Raw genomic sequence first — 24,285 nt, 5'->3', positions numbered from 1 at the left:
CTTTTATCACATTTGTTTCATACAACAGGAACTTTCCAAATAGTTTTTTTATGAATGCAAATTTCATTCTAGATTTGTAGTAGTAGTAGCACTAGAGTAGTGTGGTAGTATGGTAGATGTTGCATTAACATTAAGTTACCAGGAGAACCCAGTTAGTCTGTCTGGATATGATATTCTGAGCCCATGAACATCAATTCAATACTGTTACTAAAAAGAATTTAAACACTGACTTCATGAAGATTATTCTTAAATTGTCAAAGTATAACTGTAAATATTCTTCCCAAAGCCTTCCTCCCTTTGCTCTGTATTGTACAAGATGCCAGAAACTGTCCTTCAACACAACCAGCCTCTGGAAGGACTCTCTCTTCTGAACCATGGGGTTGTGTCTGCGGGATGGGAAGCTCTTGTTGCCAGGAGCCCTGGGAGAGCCTGGGGGCCAAGTGCCGCTGTGGTGCGAGGTGACTTTGCTTATGAGGACTCTGACTGTGCCTTGTGTTTTTTTTTTTCTCTTTCTTTCTCCTCTTTCCTTTCCTAGCTTCTCTCAAGCACAACTTAGTAATACGAAAATGCTTGCTTCTATCCAAGCCATGGTTACCATTCTTCCAGACATGATAGTGGATTTCTGCTCTGCAGTGACACCATAGGCTGTCCTAGTTTAAACTTTTTGCCAATATCCTCATACTTTTCCAATACTGACTCTAAACCAACCTGGTTAAGCTCTTAAAGGTACAGTATAGTCCCTATTTACTTGTGGTTGTAGTCATTTGTCCTTTGAGTAGTTTGGACTACTTCTGCAGCTCCCTAGTCCTCCTAAGTGTTCATGTGTATGCCTTATGTCTTCTAGGTTTTGATCCCAATTTCCTTATATGTTTCCATTGAAATTGTTAAAGTATGCCAAGTGTACTTCATTCATCAGGATACAGAGTTGTATGATGAAGAAACAGACTCACAGCTGCAGTGTCGAGCTCTGAACATCACAGAAGACTTAGGGCAGATACAGTATATCTTCTCAGATAAAACTGGCACTTTAACTGAGAATAAGATGGTTTTCCGAAGATGCACTGTGTCTGGCATAGAATATTCCCATGATGCAAATGGTGAGTCTGGGGGTGGGGACTCCCAGTCTGGGCTGGACAGAGAGCCGCTCTGTCAAAGCTACATGCATGCATGCCTGGGCACACATACATGCGCGCGCACACACACACACATACAAACTTTAGAGATTGCTGATTTTTGAGCGAGAATAAAACATGGAAAGGCTGTTGGAGCAACTCAGGAGACTGAAGTGTGGCAGCATTTATAGAAACAAATACAGAATTCCATGTTTCTGACAGCACCCTATTCACTGCAGTATCTCAGTGTGGTGGGCATCTGCTTAAAACACTCATTTTCTGCCAGGCAAGAGAACCAAGGAGGGCATTCTTGAGAAACTCATTTCTGAGGCACCCAGTCTCTTTACCACACCAAGAAATGAAGAGTTGTTTTTGTTGTCACCTGTCAGTCCTCTTGTTATTAGCTGAAAGTCTCAGAAAGGCATTGGGCATTTCATGCTGTATTCTTTGCCTTAGAAAATGCTGTTCGTGAAAGCTGGAATGAAATATCACACCCATTTGAATTTTATGGTGGTTGCTCCTCCCAACTCTCCTTTCTTTATCCTTTGCTGCCTCTGTCCTCCCTGAACCCCTACAGGAGCCATCCACTTCATAAGTGGAGGGTATGACTAAACACCCATCAGACCCAGGAGAGGACACCATGATAAGGGTCTTGGTGCCACAGTAGTGTTTGTGGTGCCGTGGTACCTTTGAGAGGTAAACCCGCTCTGCAGCTTGGACTCCCTCTTTTTCCTGCAACAGCATCTGAAAATGTGAAGGAAGTCTTGCCATGGGAACAGAAGCAAATAAAGAACAGGAATTAGTACATGGACATAATTAGGAAGCTGTTCTTTAGGGGGATATGGCGGGAAAGATCTGTAAGAGGCATGGGGTTTTTGTGAGTTTCATGAGACTGAGAATTATGATATCCAGTAAGGCCCTTTATGTAAAATTAAAGTAATCATATCAAACAGAAGTCACAGGAACTTATCCACTATGTTTATTGTTTTATTTGCCACCCAAAATACATGGTCAATAACTGTCCATCTGTCCCCCTCACACTCTCCCTTCCATAACTCCTCAGCCTTGTGCAGAAGAGTCCCATTTGCCTAAAAGCAGAGCTTAGCCTAATTGTAAAGGAGCCAGAGACCCAGGTCTGAAGTTGGGTCAGAAGCAGCCTTTGAAAGCTGGACCTGAGGCTCCATGGGCGGAATCCCAACTAAGATTACAGAAAAATTTTGACAGTTGTCAGATGCTTATCATAAAACCAAAGGATTGCATTGCCCCTAGAAGACACAGGAAAGCATTTCTAGTGAAGACCAAAACATGCAGGCCTCTCTGCTGCATGTTTGAAAGAAGTGCTGTCATCAGTCATTGACATGCACCTGAGACCAAGAGCAACTTCAGCTGTTACTGCCCATGACCTGACCTCTTAGATCTTATTAGTAAAATGAATTAAGATGACTTTGACTTTGTACAATGAGCCTAGTTCACATATATCAAGACAGTGGGTTGGGCCATCTCTGATCTCTTGTCTGGTGACATTGTGTGCCCAGAATGAGGCATGACCTGCTTCTTGCCTCCGTCTTCCCCAGCAACACTGAGGGTATCACTGAGGGGTCACATCGTTGTATCATTGTAGACCACAGACACATCAGCAGTGGTCTGAGGGATTGCTTCTTTTAGACTAATATCCATCTAGTGCTGCAAGAGGGTGGCACGGACTGCCATCCTTCGAGGGGTTGACACCAGGCTCCTAATGCACAAGCCCAGAAGCTTGACAGCACTGCATCTGGGTTTTGTTCTTCCTTGTCGTTCATTTACCACCAAACTGGGACATCCATCAGCCAGGCGTGGGTGGGATGGGCAGGAGGAGATTTACTTCTGGGGTAAGGGACTCCCTGAGTTGAATCCTGGTGTCGGCAGTTATTTGGCCTTGTGACCATGGATGACTCACCTTTTCTTACCTCTGTTTTTTTTCTGTTTTTCCCATCCCTAAAGAAAAGTCTTCCTAAATAAAGATGTTGAATATAAGGCCTGTCTTATAGGACAGATCAACGCCACAGACATGCCCAGATTAGAGGGCCCTTCTCAGCCCCTCAGGCAGACCATGTGCGGAGATACCTTGTGCTCATACCCAGCACTCGACATGCTTTTGGAGTTCCTAGTAATTGGTTGTTTTGAATGAGTAATCTTCATGAATAGTCTCCTTGCTCATCCATAATGAAACAAGTCGAACTAACTGGGCAAAGCCAGAAAAATGTGTTCAGAGCCATCCATTAGCAAGAAGCAGTGCAGAAGGACCTTGTAATTCACTGAGGGGTCACAGGACCACAGGGACTTTTTCTGGGAAGTGCCGCCTTGAGGGCTCAAGCATAACAATGCAGTCAAGGTCGTCTTTAGTGGAGCCTTGCCTGCTGGGTCTCTATCCTGGCAGCATTTGTCCACCCTGTGCAACCTACAAGGACTCTGAGCTTCCCTGTTGGGTAAGGCTTCATCCATACAGGGTAAATGCAGGCAGTACCTACCACCTACCTGGCCTTGAACAAGGATTTCTCATAGGAAAGCACCATCAGCACAGCCTGAGAACCATTACTTTTGTGTGAGTACAGGGTAGAGATTCAACTTGTGACATGTCCTGACAGCCCCAGTGAGCCAGGTGCTTCTACGACCCCAAGTTAAAGGGCAAATCCTGGAGCCAGGCTATTCTGTGGGCTAGGCCTTCATCGTCTTCCCCTCCTTTGTCCTTGTCATCTGCTGCCCAAACCCCATTCATCACACCTGGGGTCCGCCCGAATGGAGGGGCTGTATGTGAACCGATCTCTGTCTACTCCTTACTTGTTTGTGGACTGGGATGGCTACTGTACCAAAAGGCACTGGACCTGAGCTTTGGCATCACCTTGACCTGGATGAGTCCTGTGTGCTTATTAGCAAGTTCCTTATGTTCTCTATGACTCAGTGCGCTTATCTGTGCAGTGGGCTAAGAATGTCAGCCTCACCAGTTTGACTGTAGGTCCAGATAAAATGAAAGCGGCCTCCACCTCTCAGTGGAAACTCTCATTAGATGTGGCCTTACCTTTAAGCAAGCGAGGGTGATGAGTGCTCAGAATCATTTTCATTTTCCTACCCTCCTTGTGATGTGTCACCCCGTGTCCCTCTGCCCACAGCCCAGCGTCTGGCCAGGTACCAGGAAGCAGACTCAGAAGAGGAAGAGGCAGTGCCCAGAGGGGGCTCGCTGCCCCAGCGTGGCAGCGTAGGGAGCCACCAAAGCGTCCGAGTCATGCATAGGAGCCAGAGCACCAAGTCCCATCGGCGCACAGGCAGCCGGGCCGAGGCCAAGCGGGCCAGCATGCTATCCAAGCACACAGCCTTCAGTAGCCCCATGGTGAGTCCCACTTAGAGCATGGCAGCTGCCAATGCTGGGGCAGCGTCACCTTTCCTGGCCTTGCTGCTTCCCTCCATTCCTCCAAAGTGTCTACATGTAACAGTATGCATCAGCTGTTGTTGGGGGGCCTGGCTCTGCTCAGTTAACAGAACTTTTGTGGCCAACACCTTCCCCCTAAAACACTGACATGGCCCCTTGGCCTTGGGCCCTAAGGATGGGGGAATGCCAGTGAACTATCCAGATGGGTGCTGGAGAGGAAGTCCGTCCTGCCAAATGGAATGAATAAAACATCAGAGCAAGATGACAACTGTGAAAAAGTAAAGCCGGCGGGGGGGGGGGGGGAGTTTTCATTAGAGGAGCCCAAATCCAATAAACTTCTTTCCCCTTTGCCTTGCCAGCTGCCTAAACATTTATGGACCCTTCTGGTCAGGCAGGGAAATTTCCAGAAGTGAGTGAATGAGGATCTCTAAAAAATCCTTTCACTTCTGAAATGTTTTAAGAGCAGAGAGGGAGAATCCATTTTGATCACTTTGTGGTGGCCTGAGTCTCTTCTGTCCTTAGAAACCCATATAGAGGCTGCCATTACACTGCAGTTGCTGATTGGTGGGTTTACACAGGGGCACCTGGGAGGAGGGTTCTCGTGCCTGACAGGAGGAGGACTGTGTTGGAGCAAAGCTTTCCTGACCTTGATCTAGCAATATGGTTCCAGGAGTATTTAAAATATTCAAACTTTCTGACCTAGGAATTTACTGATTCAGCCAGTTTTTTGTGCAAAGCAGTTTATCAGTGGGGAAAAAAAAAATGTATTCAGTGATAAAAGAATGGCCAAATGAATCATTGTATGTCTGTTTTGAAGTTATTCAAAGTTATATTTTCAAATGATCCCTAAAAGCCTGAGGGGCCTGGGTGGCTCAGGGTTAAGTGTCTGCCTTCAGCTCAGGTCATGATCTCAGGGTCCTGGGATCAAGCCCTGCTCAGGGCTCTCTGCTCAGCAGGGAGCCTGCTTCCCTCCTCTCTCTCCGCCTGCCTCTCTGCCTACTTATGATCTCTCTCTCTCTCTGTCAAATAAATAAATAATATCTTAAAAAAAAAAAAAAAGCCTGGGAAAGTTCAGACGGCAGTTGACCCTGGAACAGCACAAGCCTGAACTGTGCAAGGCCATTTACACAGATTTTTATTTTTATTTTTTTGTTATAATTTTTTTCATTGTGTTATGTTAGTCCCCATTCATTACATCATTAGTTTTTGATGTAGTGTTCCATGATTCATTGTTTGCATATAATAACCAGTGCTCCATGTAATCTGTGCCCTTCTTAATACCCGTCACCAGAGTAACCCATCTCCCAACCTCCTCCCCTCTAAAACCCTTAGTTTGTCTCCTGGAGTCCATAGTTTCTCATGGTTTGTCTCCCTCTCTGATTCCTCCCCCCACTTCATTTTCCTAATGTCCTCCATATTATTCCTTATGTTCCACAAATAAAAGTGAAACCATATGATAATTTATTTTCTCTTCTTGACTTATTTCACTCACCATAATCTCCTCCAGTTCCATTCATGTTGGTACAAAAGTTGGGTATTCATCCTTTCTGATGGCTGAGTAATACTCCATTGTATATATGGACCACATCTTCTTTATCTATTCTTCTGTTGAAGGGCATCTCGGCTCTTTCCACAGTTTGGCTATTGTGGACATTGCTGCTATGAACATTGGGGTGCACATGCCTCTTATTTTCACTACATCTCTATCTTTGTGGTAAATACCCAGTAGTGCAATTGCCAGGTTATAGAGTATTTCTATTTTTAAGTTTTTGTAGAACCTCCCTACTGTTTTCCAGAGTGGCTATGCCAACTTGCCTTCCCACCAACAGTGTAAGAGGATTCCCCTTTCTCCACAGCTTCTTCAACATTTTTTCTTTCTTGCCTTGTCAATTTTTGCCATTCAGTCTGGTATAAGGTATTATCTCAATGTGGTTTTGATGTGAATCTCCCTGATGGCTAGTGATGATGAACATTTTTAATGTGTCTGTTAGCCATTTGTATGTCTTCTTTGGAGAAGTGTCTGTTCATGTCTTCTGCCCATTTTTTGACTTGATTATTTGTTTTTTGGATATTGAATTTGAGAAGTTCTTTATGATCTTGGATATTAGCCGTTTATCTGTAGTGTCATTTACAAGTATCTCCCATTCTGTGGGTTGCCTCTGTGTTTTGTTGGCTGTTCCCTTTGCTGTGAAGAAGCTTTTTATCTTAATGAAGTCCCAAAGGTCATTTTCACTTTTGTTTCCCTTGCCTTTGAAGACATGTCTTGAAAGAAATTGCTGTGGCCATTGTCAAAGAGGTTACTGCCTATGTTTTCCTCTAGGATTTTGACAGATCCCTGTCTCACACCGAGGTCTTTCATCCATTCCGAGTTTATCTTTGTGTACGGTGTAGGAGAATGGTCAACTTTCATTCTTCTAAATATATCTCTCCAATTTTCCTAGCACCATTTACTGAAGAGACTGTCTTTAAAAATAAATCCAGTACTGTACTTTCTTTATGATTTTGTTAAAGATTTTATTTATTTATCTGATAGGCAGAGATCACAAGTAGGCAGAGAGACAGGCAGAGAGAGAGGAGGAAGCAGGCTCCCTGCTGAGCAGAGAGCCCGATGGGGGGCTTGATCCCAGGACCCTCGGATCATGACCTGAACCTAAGGCAGAGGCTTTAACCCACTGAGCCACCCAGGCGCCCTCTTTATGATTTTTATAATAATATTTACTTTTAAAGAAATTTTTTAGAGATTGTGTTTATTTATTTTGAGAGCAGGAGAGAGAGCATGAATGGGGAGGAGGGGCAGAGGTAGAGGGAAAAACAGGCTCCTTGTTGAGCAAGGAGCCCGATGTGGAGCTCCATTCCAGGAGCCTGGGATCATGACCTGAGCCGAAGGCAGATGCTTAACCAACTGAGCCACCCAGATGCCCCTTCATAATAATATTTTATTTTCTCTAACTTACATAATTATAAGAATATAGTACATAATACACATAACAAACAAATTTATTATTAGTCAACTGTTTGTGTTATCAGTAAGGCCTCCAATTAGTAGTAGGCTAATTTTAGGAATGTCAAAAGTTATATAGACTTTTTGCCTCCACATGGGTCAGTGCCCCAATACCTGCATTGTTCAAGGATCAACTGTATATAGTGTTTTGGGGAAAATGTACACTGCCAATGTATAAATTTTTTATTAAGATATAATTGACATATAACATTGTATAATTTTAAGGTGGGAATGCAAATCAAAAGCATAATGAGGTATCACTTCACACATTTTTAGAATGGCTGTCATCAAAAAGCCAAGAGATAAGAAGTGTTGACAAGGTTATGGGGAAAAGGGACCTCTTACACTGTTGATAGGAATGCAAACTGGTGCATCCACTGCAGAAAATAGTATGGAGGTTCCTCAAAAACTAAAAAATAGAATTACTATATGGTTCAGAAATTCCACTTCTGGGTTTATGTCAAAAGGAAATGTATAAAATATTCGATGAAGTTAAATGTATAAAATATTCGATGAAGAAAAAAGACTAGAAGGAGACAAAAAGTATGTGTTTCAAAAAGTATGTATAACTGTGAGGTGGTGTGATACAGATTTGTTAAATTTTCCTCTTTGTCTTTTTCAAGTCTCTCTGAGTCAGATATGTTAGAATAATATATTCTTTGCTGTATTACTTTATAATGAGAACACGTGTTATATATAAGAACATATGCTTTTCATTTCATATGTAGGTCATATATTCTTCTACCAATTATACATTATTCATCACTATAAAATGGCATATGTACATGAGTCAGATGAAGGTGTCTTTACAGCTTATAATAAAATCAGAGTGCCTTAAACAGTCAAGCCTAAGACGTTTTCACTGGGTTATACTCACCTCTCATTCTCTGTCTTCTTCCAGGAGAAAGACATTACACCTGATCCAAAGCTGTTTGATAAGGTGAGTGAATGTGACAGGTGCCTGGCTATCACAAGGCACCAGGAACACCCACTGGCCCACCTGTCCCCGGAGCTCTCTGACGTGTTTGACTTCTTCATTGCACTCACCATCTGCAATACAGTAGTAGTCACATCCCCGGATCAGCCACGACAAAAGGTAGGTTCTGGGGTATCTCTGTGAAGCCGAGACTTTGACCTTCAGTGTGGGCCCAATGTTGTCAGTCTAACCTTTTTCCAGCAAGACTGCTCAGCACCTCTCAGGTTTAATGGGAGGTTAGCAGCAGGCTTCATGGAGGGCTGCTCACTGGTTCTGTGGTGCTGTCCCTGGGCTATGGTGGGCAGGTAAGGGAATTGGGGCCAAGTGGAGAGGAAAAACTTCTGAGCCCATGATGGGTGGGACATACAACAACCTATGGAGTGGGGCTGCCCTGCATAATCTACAATAAAGTTCAGGGTTCCTAATTCTCAAGAGAGTGAATGGGACAGGCTCAGGGCCCAGACAAATCTCCTGGACTTGAATCCTGACTTTACCAACTGGCTGAGTGGCTTTGGGCAAGCCATTCCCCTCCTATGCCTTAGGCACCTTATCTGTGACAGGGGGGGGTAGTGGTGAGGGTTTAGAGGAAGGGCTCAGAGAAGGTCTTAGCATACAATAAATGTATTTGATGTAAAAAGGGTCTTTAACATTGTCTTTCAAGGATAAGTGTCAAGAATCAATCACAAGTTACTTAAGGTGGTAGTAACAGCAATACCCAAGTTGGTTTTTTGGGGGGTTAATTATAAGGTTTTCTGTGAAGAGAGTAAAGTTGCATGTGCAAACATGTCCTCTATAATCCTGGTTGTTCTCAGAAAGTCCTGTACTCACTGGGAGGAGTGTGTGGAAGGGGGGAGGGGGTGCACCTAAGGAGGGATGTGCATAATGAAGCTAAGCAACTTTAAATGGGTAAAAATAAAGATACCATGGGGCTAGATGCATGCCATAGGTCTGCCCCTCAACCCCCCACTCTCCCAGACCCCTTTTCCTCCTCTGAGTCAACCCTTCTAGCAGGTTCCACTGATGGAACCATTGGTGTGGGATGTGGGGTAAACCAATGGTCTCTGCCCTCTTCACAGCAGCAGATCTGGCAGTAACACAGCCCCCTGCCCCCATGCTCCTGCTCCTGCCACATGACCTGCAAAAGCCCCAGGGGGCCTGGTAAATTCAGAGCAGACAAGGTCCCTCCACCTGGAGACCACAGGATTGCGCCATCTGCCTTAGGCAAGAGGATTTCCTGGTGCAGCTCACCTCTTAGCTGCCCAGCATCCCTTATCTGGCCTTTGGGTTCTTCCACCGCCCTATATTCAGTCCCGCTGGCATGCATCCCTGGAGAAGTGTCTGGTTTCTAGTTAGACCTGTCTGAGACTCCGGCATTGTTGCAACTACTGAATAAGTGAGGGAGACCCTAATGTAACTGAGGCATGTGATGATGGTCACATACGCAGTGCCTTCCACATAGGGAGCAGAATATTTAATCCCCCACTCTCTGAAGACGAGTAGGTCTCTGAATGCACTCCCCTTGCCACATACTCGTCAGTGCTATCTCCCAGGGTATTTGGAGCCAGCAGGAGCTCCAGTGTGACTGCTTGAAACTGCCCCTTGAATATATAGCACATTTAAAGTCATAACGGGAACAAAGAAGAAACACCTTTATCAAAATTGGTCCCATGTTCCCTGCTTTACCAAATGCCTGACTTTTCTGCAGGCTATTACATAACTTATAACTTTGGACACATGGGAAAAAGGATGAAAATTGAAAGCTAACTATAATTCAATGTTTTGCTTGTTGCAACATTTGCTCTAGATCCATCTTCTAGTAGGAAGTTTAAAATAGGCATATTATACTAGCATTAGTAAACAGTACTCGTTTAAATAAAGTATTGCTGTTGCTCCATCAGTGAGCTTTTTGGAATGCTGGCAAATGTATATAACGGTCATTTTGTTGTTTTCATTTCTTGTTAGAAGACAAGTGATTTATTGTGGCTTTAAAAAAATGTGCTAAATGATTTGAATCCTGAATTTGTCCAAGCATTTAATTTGTTTATGAAATTTCTTTTGGGTTTGGGAGTGTTATTTAAATTTTATATGGACACAGCTCAAAGGACTATATAAGCTGGTCTTTTGTCAATGCTTCTTGTGATTGGGTGGGGTGGGGAAGCTGGGTTTTGTGCCAGGCAGTAGTGACAAGTATGCTCTTCTGAACCTTTTCGGCAAGCAGTGGGACACTACAGTATGGGGATAGGTAGACAAGGAGATTATCTCAAAGCCTACAGGTACCGCTAGCCACACACTCCCTGAGTCAGTCCCAGGCCTCTATCTGGCTACCCAGGTGATATCATTCTAAAAGAATGTATACTGCTAATTTTTAAGTGAAATGGAAGAGGCCAAAGAATGGTCTCAAGGAAGAAATGCTGGCTCTAGTTGCAGTTTCTAGCCTATCCTCCAAAATCTAGGAAATGGGAACTCTGTGCTCTGAGCCCCCACTAGGAAAGTGGGGGAGTGCCTGTGGCAGTTTGGGTGAGGCCTCTGGATATACCTCATGTATCTTCTAACTGCTTCTCTTGCAGGTGAGGGTGAGATTTGAGGTGAAGTCCCCTGTGAAGACGATAGAAGACTTCCTACGGAGGTTCTCACCGAGCCGCCTGACCTCAGGCTGCAGCAGCATTGGGAGCCTGGCCACCAGCAAAGCCGCCCACAAGTCAGGGTCCAACTTTCTGTCCACCCTACCCAATGACAGCACACTGTTCAAGCTGGAGGAGAGGCTAGGCCAGCCAGCTGCGGCCATCGCCAGCAATGGCTATAGCAGCGGGGCTGCAAGCTGGGCCCCAGAGCACACTGCCCAGGAGCAGAAGCTAGAGCTGGAGCAGGAGCAGGAACGGGAGCTGCGCTATGAGGCAGAGAGCCCCGATGAGGCAGCACTTGTGTATGCTGCCCGGGCCTACAACTGCGCGCTGGTGGACCGGCTGCATGACCAGGTGTCCGTGGAACTGCCCCACCTGGGCAGGCTCACCTTTGAGCTCCTGCACACACTGGGTTTCGACTCCATCCGCAAGAGAATGTCAGTGGTGATCCGGCATCCACTCACCGATGAGATCAATGTCTACACCAAAGGAGCTGACTCAGTGGTCATGGACCTCTTGCTCCCCTGCTCCTCAGGTATCTAGCTCCCCTCCACTGGGCAGTAACCCCCCAGGTCCAGGTTGGAAGTCCCAAGAAATTAGCCCCTTCCCTCAGTCCCTCAGTCCCTTCTCATGGGTAAAGTGATTTCTATTGAGCTTTTTCTAAAGCAATGTCCATCAGAGATTTGCCTTTCTGGATCACCCTTTCCTCCTTTGAGGAGTTTGGACTAGAATGCACTAGGGGTGGGGGATAGAGGGCTTCAGTACCTGAACTCACCTTAGAACAGTGGGGTCGGGGGTCACTCAGGGTGAGGCCTAGCATCATTTTAAATCTGGACAATGAAAGTTAAGAACTTTTAGACTAGATGTTCCAGAGTGTTCTTTCCTACTCTGTGATTGCCTGGACCAGGGCGGCTGTGAAGCCAGGTCATGGTTTATAGCCCAGTTGTGGAGCTGCCTCAGGCCACAATGAGAGCCTACGTGGTGGAGGCTGCTGGCTGCTCAGCCACTGTCATCTGTTCCACCTTTGCACAGAGCAGCTCCCTCTCAGTTTCTTTTGTGTACCAGAGTTCCATATAACTTCTGTATTAAAAAAAGAGGAATTTGAAAACCACTGGTGTTAGTGGAAATTTATCCAGGAGAAGGGCTTGCTTGAACCTCCTTCTAGGCCTTGTCTTCTGGGCCTTACAATGGCCTAGGTTCCCATTTCTAAACCTGGTCACCCTTCCTCTCTACTTGGAAGGTGAAGCCTTACACATCTGACCTCCAGGGGGGAAAGGTGGGATGGCGGTGAGGATGCTGCTGTCAGATGGCTCTGCTGCCTGGCCTCCATAGTCCCCCTGTCTGTTGTATACTGAAAACATCTCTAGGCACGGCCTGCTATGAAACCCTATCCACAGGGTATATAGCCTTTCCAGCGCTCTGGGATGGAGCTAGAGAATACTTTACTTCCATAATCCTTTCACTGTAATCTCAGTGCCTCAGAGCAGGACTCCTGGCTCCCAAGTGCAGCCCCACTTCCTTGTGGGAAAGTGTCCTGGAGGATCGCTGCAGATGAAATCCTTTTCCCTTGGCAGAGCTGTTGCCTCCCAGTTTGTAAACATGTCTCTGAAAACAGTTTGGACAGCTTTTCATGGCAATAACCTACCAGAGGGCAGGATTTGCCTTTCCACCCCAGGGGTTCCATGTTGGAGTGGACATAGAATCTGATTCATAGGCTGATTTTGCATTCCAAGAATTTTCTTCATTGTGCGTTTCTGTAGGTTGCCTTTTAATTTCCTTGATTGTTTCCTTTGCTGTGCAGAAAGATTTTATTTTAATGTAATCCCGATAGTTTTTTTGGTTGTTTGTTTGTTTTGGTTTTTTGTTTGTTTGGGGTTCTTCTTTGTTTTCATTTTTTGTTTGTTTTTTTGGGGGTTTTATTTCGGGACACCTAGCTAAAAAAATGTTGCTATGGCCAGTGTCAGAGAAATCACTGCCTATGTTCTCTTCTAGGATTTTTATGGTTTCAGGTCTCCATTTTAAGTCTTTAATCCATTTTGAGTTTATTTGTGTATATGATGTAAGATAGTCCAGTTTCATTCTTCTGCATGTGGCTGTCCAATTTTCCCACCATTTATTGCGGGGTAAAAAATGACAATGAAGGAAAAGACAAACACGTGGACTCTAAACAATATGATGCTAAGCAACCTAAAAAGAAAGAAAGAAAGAAAATGAATATACAGTGGTCCAAAACCTATGGGATGCAGCAAAAGGGACCATAAGAGGGAAATACATAGCAATGGAGGCTTACCTCAAAAAAAAACAAGAAAAAGCTCCAACAATGTAACCTTACACCTAAAGGAATTAGTAAAAGAAGAACAAAGACCAAGAGGAGTAGAAGGAAGGAAATAGTAAAGACCATAGCAAAAATAAATGACATATAGACCAAAACAAAACAAAAGTGGAAAAAAATATTTGAAACAAAGAGCTTGTTCTTTTGAAAAAGATAAACAAAATTGATAAAACCCTTAGCCAGGTTCATCAATTTAAAAAAAAAAAGGACCCAAATAAAACCAGAAACAAGAAAGGAGAAGTAAAAACTAACACCACAGAAATACGAAAAAATTATATGCCAACAAATTGGACAACCTAGAAGAAATAGATGAAATTCTAGCAACATACAATATTCTTAAATTGAAGAAGAAATAGAAAGATTTTCTATAGAAAATAGAAATGGAAAATTTTCTATTTCAAGAAGAAATAGAAAATCTGAACAGACTAATAGTAGCAAATTTGAATTGATAATCAAAAAACCAAATAAAATAAAAGTCCAGGACCATATGGATTCATAGATGAATTCTGCCTAACCTTTACAAGAGAAGTAATACCTATTCTCAAACTGTTCTAAAAAAGAGAAGAGGAAGGAAAGCTTCCAAATACATTTTACAAGCCTCCTTTATTCTGAAATCTGATTTTGTATCTGCAAAGGAAAACAGCTATGGCAATTATCTGTGCAGATTTAATTCTACTGTTAAATAAAAAATCATCTTTGTGCTATTCCACAGCCTTTCATAAAAGATAATTTAATGGCCACGGTATTTCAGATTTTACCACATACAGCAAGTCATATATAAGGTAAAAGGCCTGGAGTAGCACAAGCAAACAAGGGTAGGATGGTAGGACAGGGTGGAAAGTAGGACCCCCTCCATACAGAGAGGGCCAGAGACTGTTCTGAGCTGTGCAAGGGACAAAAGAGAGCAACCAAGAAGGCTGCAGCAGTCACCACACTTGTACTTTGCTGGCAGATCACTCTTTTAAATGAGGAAGCAGCCTCAAATTTCTAGACAAAGTGCAAACAAACAACTCCTACCACTCATAGTCAACTTCAAGGTCAGGGTGGGGGGTTTGTTTGCTGGGAGACTCTATGCAGGCTGGGGAGCCTTGTAGCCCCCTCCACCTAATCCTGCAGCCCCAATGTAGCTTTGCTCTTGTGCTCACCTCCTCTGCTACTGTCCATCTCCTGCAGGTCTCTGGAAGGAAATTATTACCCATATCTAGATAACTATAGCTAAGAAGCAAAGCCTTCTATCTTTTCCACCATGAAAGAGACACTTAAAAGGATGACATTGGGGACGCCTGGGTGGCTCAGTTGGTTAAGCAGCTGCCTTCGGCTCAGGTCATGATCCCAGCGTCCTGGGATCGAGTCCCACATCCGGCTCCTTGCTCTGCGGGGAGCCTGCTTCTCCCTCTGACTCTGCCTGCCACTCTGTCTGCCTATGCTCGCTCTCGCTCGCGCTCTCTCTCTCTGACAAATAAATAAATAAAATCTTTAAAAAAAAAAAAAAAAAGGATGACATTGCTCTAGTTACAAATTGCTCAAACCATGGCATCGAGAGGGACAAATTAAAAATAAACCATTTGTATAGCTCTCCACCTTACTCTGGGAATTTCCAAGCAGTGTGCAGGTCAGATAGGTTGGGACAAGGAAGAGCTACATGTAGACATCCAGCAACTTAAGATTCAGGAGGTTCCGAGACCCTGTTGGGTTCTCAGGAGAGGAGCTGTCACCTTGGGAGGTCACTTTGAAGATATCCACTGGTGACACCCTGGTACTATGTATAAATCATTCAACTTCTACTTTGTGGGTTGGTTCTGTGTGGAGAGGAACAGGCTTGCAGAGCACTTCACCAGAGCCATTATAGCCAAGCTGCTGTGCCTGTGTGCTGGTGATAAAATGAGGTAGGCACACAAGTATTATCCTCCGGATTCCTTCCGATCTTTAAGACCTTTTTTCAAAGAGATTTAACACTTTTACCAAAAAAAGAGAAGAGGAGGCTATGCTGATTTTGGATGTGACTGTATTAGAGTGTGTTGTGTTCTTAGGACGCGACTGTGTCTTGGACATTGTGTGGGATCAGGTAGAAAGCAAGGACTCCACCCCACCACGGTACCTATAGACATCTGTTCAAATCCTAGGTCTACATTTATGGGCTAAAATGACCCTGAGTAAGTCACTTAACATTGTTTGCCTGTTTCCCCTCCACACAAAGGAAATCAGGATGCGGACCTCATAGGAAGCCCCTATCCAAGCTCCTAGCACAGTGTCTGGTCTGATGTTAAGTACAGAGTACAAGTTTAGGTCCTTTTCCCTTTTCTCTGGTTCCTTCCCCTTAAGATACACTTCTTGAGGTGTGGTACAGTTGCCACGTGGTGTGCTGTTTAAAACACAAACACCCAGACTGCTCCAGACTCCGGACTCTGGACTCCAGACTCCGGAGAGTAGCCCACCACCTGGCATGGGCCTCACACACTCCTGCTATTGAGTAAATCAGTAAATGCATGCATGAAAAAGGAAGGGAATTCACCTTCTTGTTCTACCACCTGGCCAAGATTAATCTCCCTATAAGAGAAATAAATTTGACTCAAGTATAGAAGAAATGGAAATACCACTTTGAGCGTTTTAGACCACATGTCAAAATCATGAGTCAGAGTGGCCATTTTCCTCTGAGAATGTCCTCAGAGCATTGCCAGGCATGCTCTGGTAGGGACTCGGCTGCGGTGTCCAACTGTACTGCTCAGCCAGAGCCGGAGTAGGCTCCTTTCACTCCTCCTGCATTTTGAGGTCAGTGACGTGGGAGTCATCTTTAAAGACAGATGGGAGCTGTTACTGTTTGACACTTTGCATACCCTCCCAATCCTTCCCCAACCAGCACCCAGATGTGGCTACAGGGACCTTCTCTGTGGGCTCCTCAGGCTGCCACCACCCATCAGAAGGCTCTAAGTAGCATTGGTTCCACTTCTGCCCATGATGTTGCTCATAACCCGGGCAGCTGTGTTGCAGACCCAGAATTCTTCCCACTACCTTAAATAGAAAAGCCCATGGGCTCTGCGTTGCTTGTAGAATATCAGAAAGAAGAGGCTGATATTGCGTGAGTATCACTTAAAATACAATGCGACTGTTAGAATGCCTGTAGTCTGAGATGAGTGCCGAAGAGCCAGGCTGACCACCTAACTCTGGGGGTCCATGGGTTTGCTTTCTAGGACATTGCCCAATACACTCTTTGCAGGTGCCCCCAGCTCCTCGGTGCTCATCCACTTTGAGTTTGAGTTCTTTCTACCATCTTGACCCCTCCATCAGAATATAGACATATCCCAGCATTCACAAAGAACGAATCCTACAAACCCTAACATTGGCTCTTCCCAGTGACTGTGCAATCATTGTGTGGTGGGAAACTCCAAGGGAGAGGTCAAGTAAGAATCAGAAACAAGGTCTTACCTCAAGTGGCAGAGCAGGCTGTGTTTGCAAGTCTGGAGGAGTGAGGGGATGAGGCAGGGCAGTCGCTGCTTCTCTCCCTGAAGGTCTGGGTGGGCTCTGTCCCAGGCTCTGCTGTGAGTGGCCCTGTACAGAGCAGCTCTGTATGGCTGCCTTTGGGATCACTCACACAATTCATCCAGGGCACCTAGCGTGCTGAGCTGCCTGGCCTGCTTCCTCTAGCTCATCAGGTCTGTTTTGACCAAGTGTTCAGTCTCAGCCCCTGTACGCTGCTGCTTTCCTAGAGTGCAGTCTTCCCCTCCCCTCCCCTCTCTGTTATTATTATATAACAATAATAGCCATATTGTTATTATTCTAATTCCAAAGGCCCTCAGATAGATGCGTCTTTGCTCGAGTAATAGTCAACATCTGGAATACTGTTATTATCCCCTTCTGAGAATTGTTACCACAATATCAGGAGTAAAATAGTAGTCAAAATTAAGATGTCATCTTTTCAGTGTCATTTTTTCAGGAAATTTAAATTCCTAAAGCAAAAGCAATCAAGGGCAGTGTTTCCCCTCTCTCTTTTTTTCATTATTGCTCCCTTAAGGAGCCTTTTTAGACATTTTTAAATTATCTCCCTGGGACATTTTAATGCCACAGATATGCTGTATATTTGTTTATGTACTGTCTGTATATCATTGCCTAAGTATGTTTTAGGTATATATAGTAAAATTATTTCTGGGCTTTTTTTTAATTTTTTTTTTGCCCCAGAACCAATATTTTAGGCCCTTGGGGGTGCTATCTTCTCTATGGAGAACACATGTCTGAGAGAGTGAAAGTGTTCCTCCCAGATCCAGTTTGCCTAGGACCTGACTCAGGTTGTAGACAGCCTGTCTTAGACCAGGGGTGGAAGTAGAGTTGCCAGATTTAGCAAACAAAATATATTGAATGCCAAGTAAAATTTGAATTTTAGATGAAAAACATAATATTTTTAATAAAAGTATGTCTTATGTGATATTTGCACATCTTATATTCTGTCTGGTAAAACTACTGGTGTTCTGGGGATAGAAACTGCACTTTTTATTAAAGTACAATTTTTTGGGGTGCCTGGGTGGTTCAGTGGGTTAAAGCCTCTGCCTTCAGCTCAGGTCATGATCCCAGGGTCTTGGGATCGGCTCTCTTCTCAGCAGGGAGCCTGCTTCCTCCTCTCTTTCTCTGCCTGCCTCTCTGCCTACTTGTAATTTCTGTCAAATAAATAAATAAAATCTTTAAAAAAAAATAAAGTACAATTTTTCACAAACTGGAAGATAATTACCTTTGTTTATATCTACCTCCTGGGCCAGTGGACACCACTGGATCACTCCTAATAAAGCTTTGTTTAGGGACACCTGGGTGGTTCAGCCAGTTAAGCATTTGCCTTCTGCTCAGGTCATGATGCCAGGGTTTTGGGATTGAGTCCCGTGTCAGGCTCCTTGCTTAGCGGGGAGCCTGCCACTCCCCATGCTTGTGCTCTCTTTCTCTCTCTGACAAGTAAATAAAATCTCAAATAATTCTTTGTTTATATGAGCGTCTCATTTCAACAAATGTCATTAGTAACAGTCAGAAATATGATGTGGTTCCTTTTAAAATAAACTTTACTTTAAATTTTATGTGAAACGTGTATACTACGTACACGTGATGACATGGACCCGGGGTGAATCTAGTGTGGAGGGCTCCACACGTGTCTCTTACTGGAGTTGTGGGAGTAAGTCACAGGGGAAGAATGCTCTTGTGACATTCCTGCTTAAGGCACTGCAACAAAATGCAATTCTAAATGCAGCCAGCTAGAGCACTGGTCCTGAGACCCAGGCATCATATACTTTCATCATGCACAAACCAAAGTGCGTTATGCCTTTCCACACATAATTGGCGACCCATGGAAATGGTCGACTTGGGAAAGTGTGTGTCAGCTTGTCGTGGATGCCACAGTCGGGTGAGGCTCTGAGTCAGCACTTCTGAAGTTTGCTAATTAAGCAGTAAGTCTACTCAGCTGTGTCTACAGGAAGCCAAAAGGGGTGTGTGTTTAGAGCACTCTTACTAGTGGACTTAGCTTTTTCTTTGTAATTGAGGTAAAAAAAAAAAAAAAAAACTCATATGACCTAAAATTTACCATCTCAATACAGTAATGTTAAGTGGATTCACATAGCTGGTCAACAGATCTCCAAAACTTTACCTTGCAAAGCAAACTCTTTACCCACCGGACAGTTCCTCTTGTCTCCCCACGCCTCCACCCCTGGCACCACTGTTCTGCTTTCCGTGTCTGTGAGTATAACTACTCCAAAACATGGAGTATAACTACTCCAAAACATGGCTGTTTTCATGGAAAGCTAGCCAGAAGCTGGGGGAGAGGAGCTTCTGGACTGGAGCCTCTGGGGTGGTGCTGGCCTCTCTTGTGGCCTGCACGTGCAAAGTTGTTTCAACACCATGCAAAGCTGCCTGAGGTTTGTGGAGCGGTCCACCAACCGCTGGATACTGTTATTTGTACTTACCTGTGTTTCTGCTTCTACCCCATCCTAGATGACGCCAGAGGAAGGCATCAAAAGAAAATCCGAAGCAAGACTCAGAATTACCTCAACCTGTATGCCGTGGAAGGCCTGCGCACCTTGTGCATCGCCAAGAGGGTGAGTGGGCGCCACCGCCACAGGAGCACGGGTGCTGACCGCCACCCTCACGGTGCTCAGCGCCTGCATGGCACTCACCAGTGTGTCTCATGTAGGTTCTGAGTGAAGAAGAGTATGCCTGTTGGTTGCAAAACCACTTAGAAGCAGAATCTTCCCTGGACAACCGCGAAGAGCTGCTTTTCCAGTCTGCCATTCGCCTGGAAACGAATCTGCATCTGTTGGGTAATTATGCACATGGGCAAGAGTTGCACCAAGCAGTGTGGAATTTGCAGAGACCGTCCTGGATGGGGTCCTGACATGGCTGTAGTCACTGGCAGCTCTGCACCTGCCGGGCATGGTTCAGGAGCTGCCTGGTCTGATGCTAGCACGTCCCCCAGGCCCAGCCACCCCTGACAGAACATTCACACCACAGCCTGTCTCTGTGATATTCCATGTGTCCCACCAGGCACCCAGTGACACCTGACTTGCCTCTCCTTAAACCCTGCTTTTCCACCAAAAATAGAGATGAGGGCTCACTCCACCTCCTACCCCTGACACAAAAAGAAACTGTTGGACTCCAGAAATGGCTGCACTTTACATCTTATGAATGTTTCATAGATTCAATTTGGATGAAAAGAAAATGAGCTCATTTTTGCTAAAATGTGCCCATTTGCTACTGTGGTCATATTAGTATATATAAGAATATTTATTTTAATATTTAAAATATTTAATACTAAGTTTGTATTAAATTAGCTGAGTCTTTATATATGTGCTCTCTGTGACCACAGCAGGAATGGATTGTGATCAGCACACAGCCCATCCCGTGGTTCCAGTAGTCAGATGGTATATCTGGGGCATGGAGAACCTGGAGTTCATCCCTCTTCATTTAATACAGAAAGGCTGTAATTCATTTGGTCTTGCTCCCTGGATGAAGGAGTTGGGCTACCTATGTATCTGTATATGCATATCTAATATAATGATTAATATGTTCCATAGCATAACAGACACACTTAATATAATATTCTTTTTTGCCTGTGCTGTCTTATAGGCAGGCATGCACTGCTCAAAAAAGCCCCAAGATCTAGATGCACAGAGATCTCATGAGCAGTATTCCTGGGGGGGTGATTAAATGAAACACTTGGAAGACAGCTGTGCTTTTTCTAGCCTGCCAGGTTTTGATTTACTGCACTAGGATTATTCATATCTAGAACATACTTCTCCAGAAGACTCTGTTGATCATACCTGTGGGATAGACAGGGGTTCCTGCTGGTCTTCCTGGCCCATAGACAGGTTGTACCTGTCTTACTTCTCTGTCCCTTCACTGCAGGGCACTCTCCCTGGAGAGCTCTGACTCTCAAATGGAGTAAAATTTGCTTCCCCAGTCCTTTTCTGCCGGTGGGCACTGGTCCTACTCTGTGGAGCAAGGCAGATGGAATCTCTTCCCTTTTCCACAGGGTGAGACCTTAACTGTTGGAGGACTTGGCTGTGAGTCCCCATGCTGTCCACCTATATTTTTAGGCACCCCTACTTTTCCTTCTTTCAGAATCTACAAGCCTTGCCTTGGTTGTCCAGTTCTGGCTCTGTCCCCTAGAGACCATAAGACCCTGGGCAAGTGACACTGTCTTTTTGGCATCCCAGTCTCCTTGGCTGCCGGGTAATAATCCTGGGGAAGAACAAAGTGGGTGCCAAGTGAAGCACTAATGAGGTCCAAGCACAGGGTCTAGTATTCAGACGCACATGGTGAGGAGTCTGAGGTCACTGCCTTCACATATGGGGAATTGCTTTCTAGCTTGTATTCTGATATTTGCTTGGGCAGCTATGTAAGCATCTAAAAGTAAGGTTTTTTACTTATCCCTATTCCAGTTTTTTTTCTGTTGGGGCTGGGATAGTAGAATTTTTCAGCATCTTGATTCAGCCACATTCTGCTGTCATCCTGAGTGGATGCTTATCTCCAGGGGTGTGTCAGATGGCTCTGAGGTGAGTCAGTGAAGGAACTACTGGAGTGCCCATAGTGGGCACCATCAGTGTGCTGGAGTCTGGTCATGCCTGCTGGGGAGAGCCTCTCCATACATTTTCAGTAATTTTGCAGTCACCTATTGTTGTTTCGCATAATTTCCAGGAATTTTTGCATAGCTTTTTGATGCTGTTGGTAGTTTGACATCGGCCAAGGTGGGTGTATTTGTACTACAGAAATGGGAAAATGCAACAAATCAGCTTCCCTCCTGCTAGCTGGTTGTTAAACACTTAGCATCTCCTGCAGCCTGGGCTATTTATGGTTCAGATGATGAGCCAGCCTGAGCTGGAGAATAGGAGAGCCACCGCCTTAGTGTTCACCACAGCTTTATCCACAGACACTGTACTCCAACTTCTCTGGTTCATTTTTAAGAAATGTAAAGTAAGCCATTTATACATATATATATATATTTTTTTTAAGATGTTATTTATTTATTTGACAGAGAGAGAGGGAAGCAAGCTCCCTGCTGAGCAGAGAGCCCGATGCAGGGCTCGATCCCAGGACCCTGAGATCATGACCTGAGCCAAAGGCAGAGGCTTAACCCACTGAGCCACCCAGGCGCCCCAAGCCATTTATATTTTTAATAAGCCCACAGCCAAATACTGTTTCTAAATATTTTCATTTATATTCTTACATTAAATAACATCAGAGAACTACAGAAGAAGGGTCACCACTTACACTGTGTGCTTGAAATTTCCTTTTCCATACTGTTCTGGCCAAGAACCTTAATTCAAAGGACAACATTCTGTTCCCTTTCCCTGACGTTCCTGTTTGTTTTTCCAGATGTCATCTGGAACTCCCCTCACATGAAAGGCCACCTGACATTTGTTCACAGTGAAACATGGTGGCACAAGCTTGAACCCTACTACCTACCCTGTTATAACACTCAAAATGCCAGGTCCTCCCGAGGCTCAGGCTGTAGAGAGGTGGCATTTACTCTAAGTCGCAGAGATTCTATTGCTAATAAGCTACTTTAAAGAGCTAAAGAAAGACCACTGTGTTTCCAGGTAATTTTTAAAGGACTGTTCCCTGAGATTTATCTTTATCCTCAGCTCAAATACTTTATCCTCAGATACTCTTTATCCCTAGCCATATTTCATGCTGAGATAGACATACTTTACATAATTCTCTTTCTGAGTTCAATAATATTCTGTGTTTGATTCAAAGCTGCACATAGAGGTTAGGATCAGCAACCCAGTCAGGGCCCATTATTTGGCCAGTTAGCTCCTGAAATGAAGGTGCTTTATTTTCAAGGTGTTAGGTTTTCCCCGAAGGACTGAATTTATCTCTGAGTCCATCCCTGCCTTTTTTTTTTTTTTTCTCTCAGAGGACATTTATCAAGGAGCTCTGGCTAAGCAGCCAGTATACAAAGGTGGGGAGTTACAAGGCCCCTCTAGGAAGTTGCTGTCTAGTGAAGGATGGGTAAATGGCTGAATTACACACAAAGCTGTGTTCCACAGTCGAAGTTCTCCTAGAGCAGCCGTACAGGTCAGAGGTTTGGAGCATGAGACATACTGTGTATGGAATACTGTAGCCCTTGCATTGCTAACTAATCTTTCACACCTTTGCTTCCCACATCTGTATGGTGGGGATAATTGTAGTACTCACATGTTAGGGATGTTACAGAAACTTTTGCCTGGCATTTAATAATTCATCAGGGTGGGGCACCTGGTTGGCTCAGTGGGTTAAGCCTCTGCCTTCAGCTCAGGTCATGATCTCAGGGTTCTGGGATCGAGCCCCAAGTCAGGCTCTCTGCTCAGTGGGGAGCCTGCTTCCCCCTCTCTCTCTGCCTGCCTCTCTGCCTACTTGTGATCTCTCTCTCTCTCTCTGTCAAATAATAAAAAATTAAAAAAAAATAATTCATCAGGGTTAGCCATCATTATGATTATTCCATAATCACTGTTGTTATTAAGTATGAACAAGATTTTTTTTTAGAGAGAGAGAGCACACACAGGGGGAGGGACAGATGGAGAGACAAACTCTAACAAGGCTCCGTGCTGAGCACAGGGGCCCAATGATGCAGGGCTTGATCTCACGACCCTGAGTTCATGACCTGAGCCAAAATCAAGAGTTGGATACTTAACCAACTATGCCACCCAGGTGCCCCTGAATAAGACATTTTGAGTACATGGAGGCAGACATGATCATCCCTCCCCCTTCCCTTGGATATCCAGGAATGTGCCACAACATAAGTGATACTTAGGATCTCTTGGTAGATATCAGCTCTGTTGGATGGTGAAAATAGGGAGCCAGAGACCTAGAGCATACCGTTTCTTCCCGTCCTAGAACCAGGGGTCTGGGGGATGGGAGAAGGTCCAAGACCAGATGGCCTTCCAGTGCCTGGGTTATCAAAAATATGCTCACAATGAACATGGAGCATAACATGGTTTTATTCCTAAGCAGACTTTGAGCTCTACACCCCTGCCTCGTCCTCCTCTTGAGGACTCTGTGATTCAGAGCTGAGGGCAGCTTGGGTGCAATATCTTGTCCTCCTTTTCTGGGCCCTTAGCCTTCTGTTCCCACTTAGGCTTCTGGTGCATTCAAATAAAAGATAGGCCCAGGTCCAACACACTGCACAGACTGCATGAGTTGTAAGAGAGAAGACTGCCACTTACCCTTGAGGGGCCTTCTGGAGAGCTGGTCCAACAGGCGTGTGATTTGTGAAAGTGCATTATAGTATATACTTAAGAAATGCATGCTTTTTGTACACGTATTATGCTCACGTACATGTACATGACTCCACCCTCCCTATACCTGCCAACTCATCTGTTCTAGGAGGAGAAAG

General features: G+C 44.6%; 1 protein-coding gene across 5 annotated transcripts in view; it reads left to right on the top strand.

Moving 5' to 3' along the window:
- ATP10A (ATPase phospholipid transporting 10A (putative)) overlaps positions 1–24,285 on the top strand; it is a 199,294-nt gene that overhangs the window by 153,184 nt on the left and 21,825 nt on the right. For all 5 annotated transcript variants that reach the window (XM_045070734.1, XM_045070735.1, XM_045070732.1 and 2 more), the window contains exons 7-12: positions 845–1,097; positions 4,259–4,476; positions 8,418–8,612; positions 11,060–11,648; positions 19,404–19,507; positions 19,603–19,729. In XM_045070734.1, coding sequence (XP_044926669.1) covers positions 845–1,097; positions 4,259–4,476; positions 8,418–8,612; positions 11,060–11,648; positions 19,404–19,507; positions 19,603–19,729 — 1,486 coding nt within the window. The remainder of the gene's footprint in view (positions 1–844; positions 1,098–4,258; positions 4,477–8,417; positions 8,613–11,059; positions 11,649–19,403; positions 19,508–19,602; positions 19,730–24,285) is intronic.

This window comes from Mustela putorius, unplaced genomic scaffold, assembly GCF_011764305.1.
Source record: "Mustela putorius furo isolate JIRA1106 unplaced genomic scaffold, ASM1176430v1.1 tig00003972_pilon_pilon_pilon, whole genome shotgun sequence".
NCBI classification, from domain to species: Eukaryota; Metazoa; Chordata; class Mammalia; order Carnivora; family Mustelidae; genus Mustela; species Mustela putorius.
Note: the sequence above shows the minus strand (reverse complement) of the source record. Positions and strands in the feature narration are given on the sequence as shown.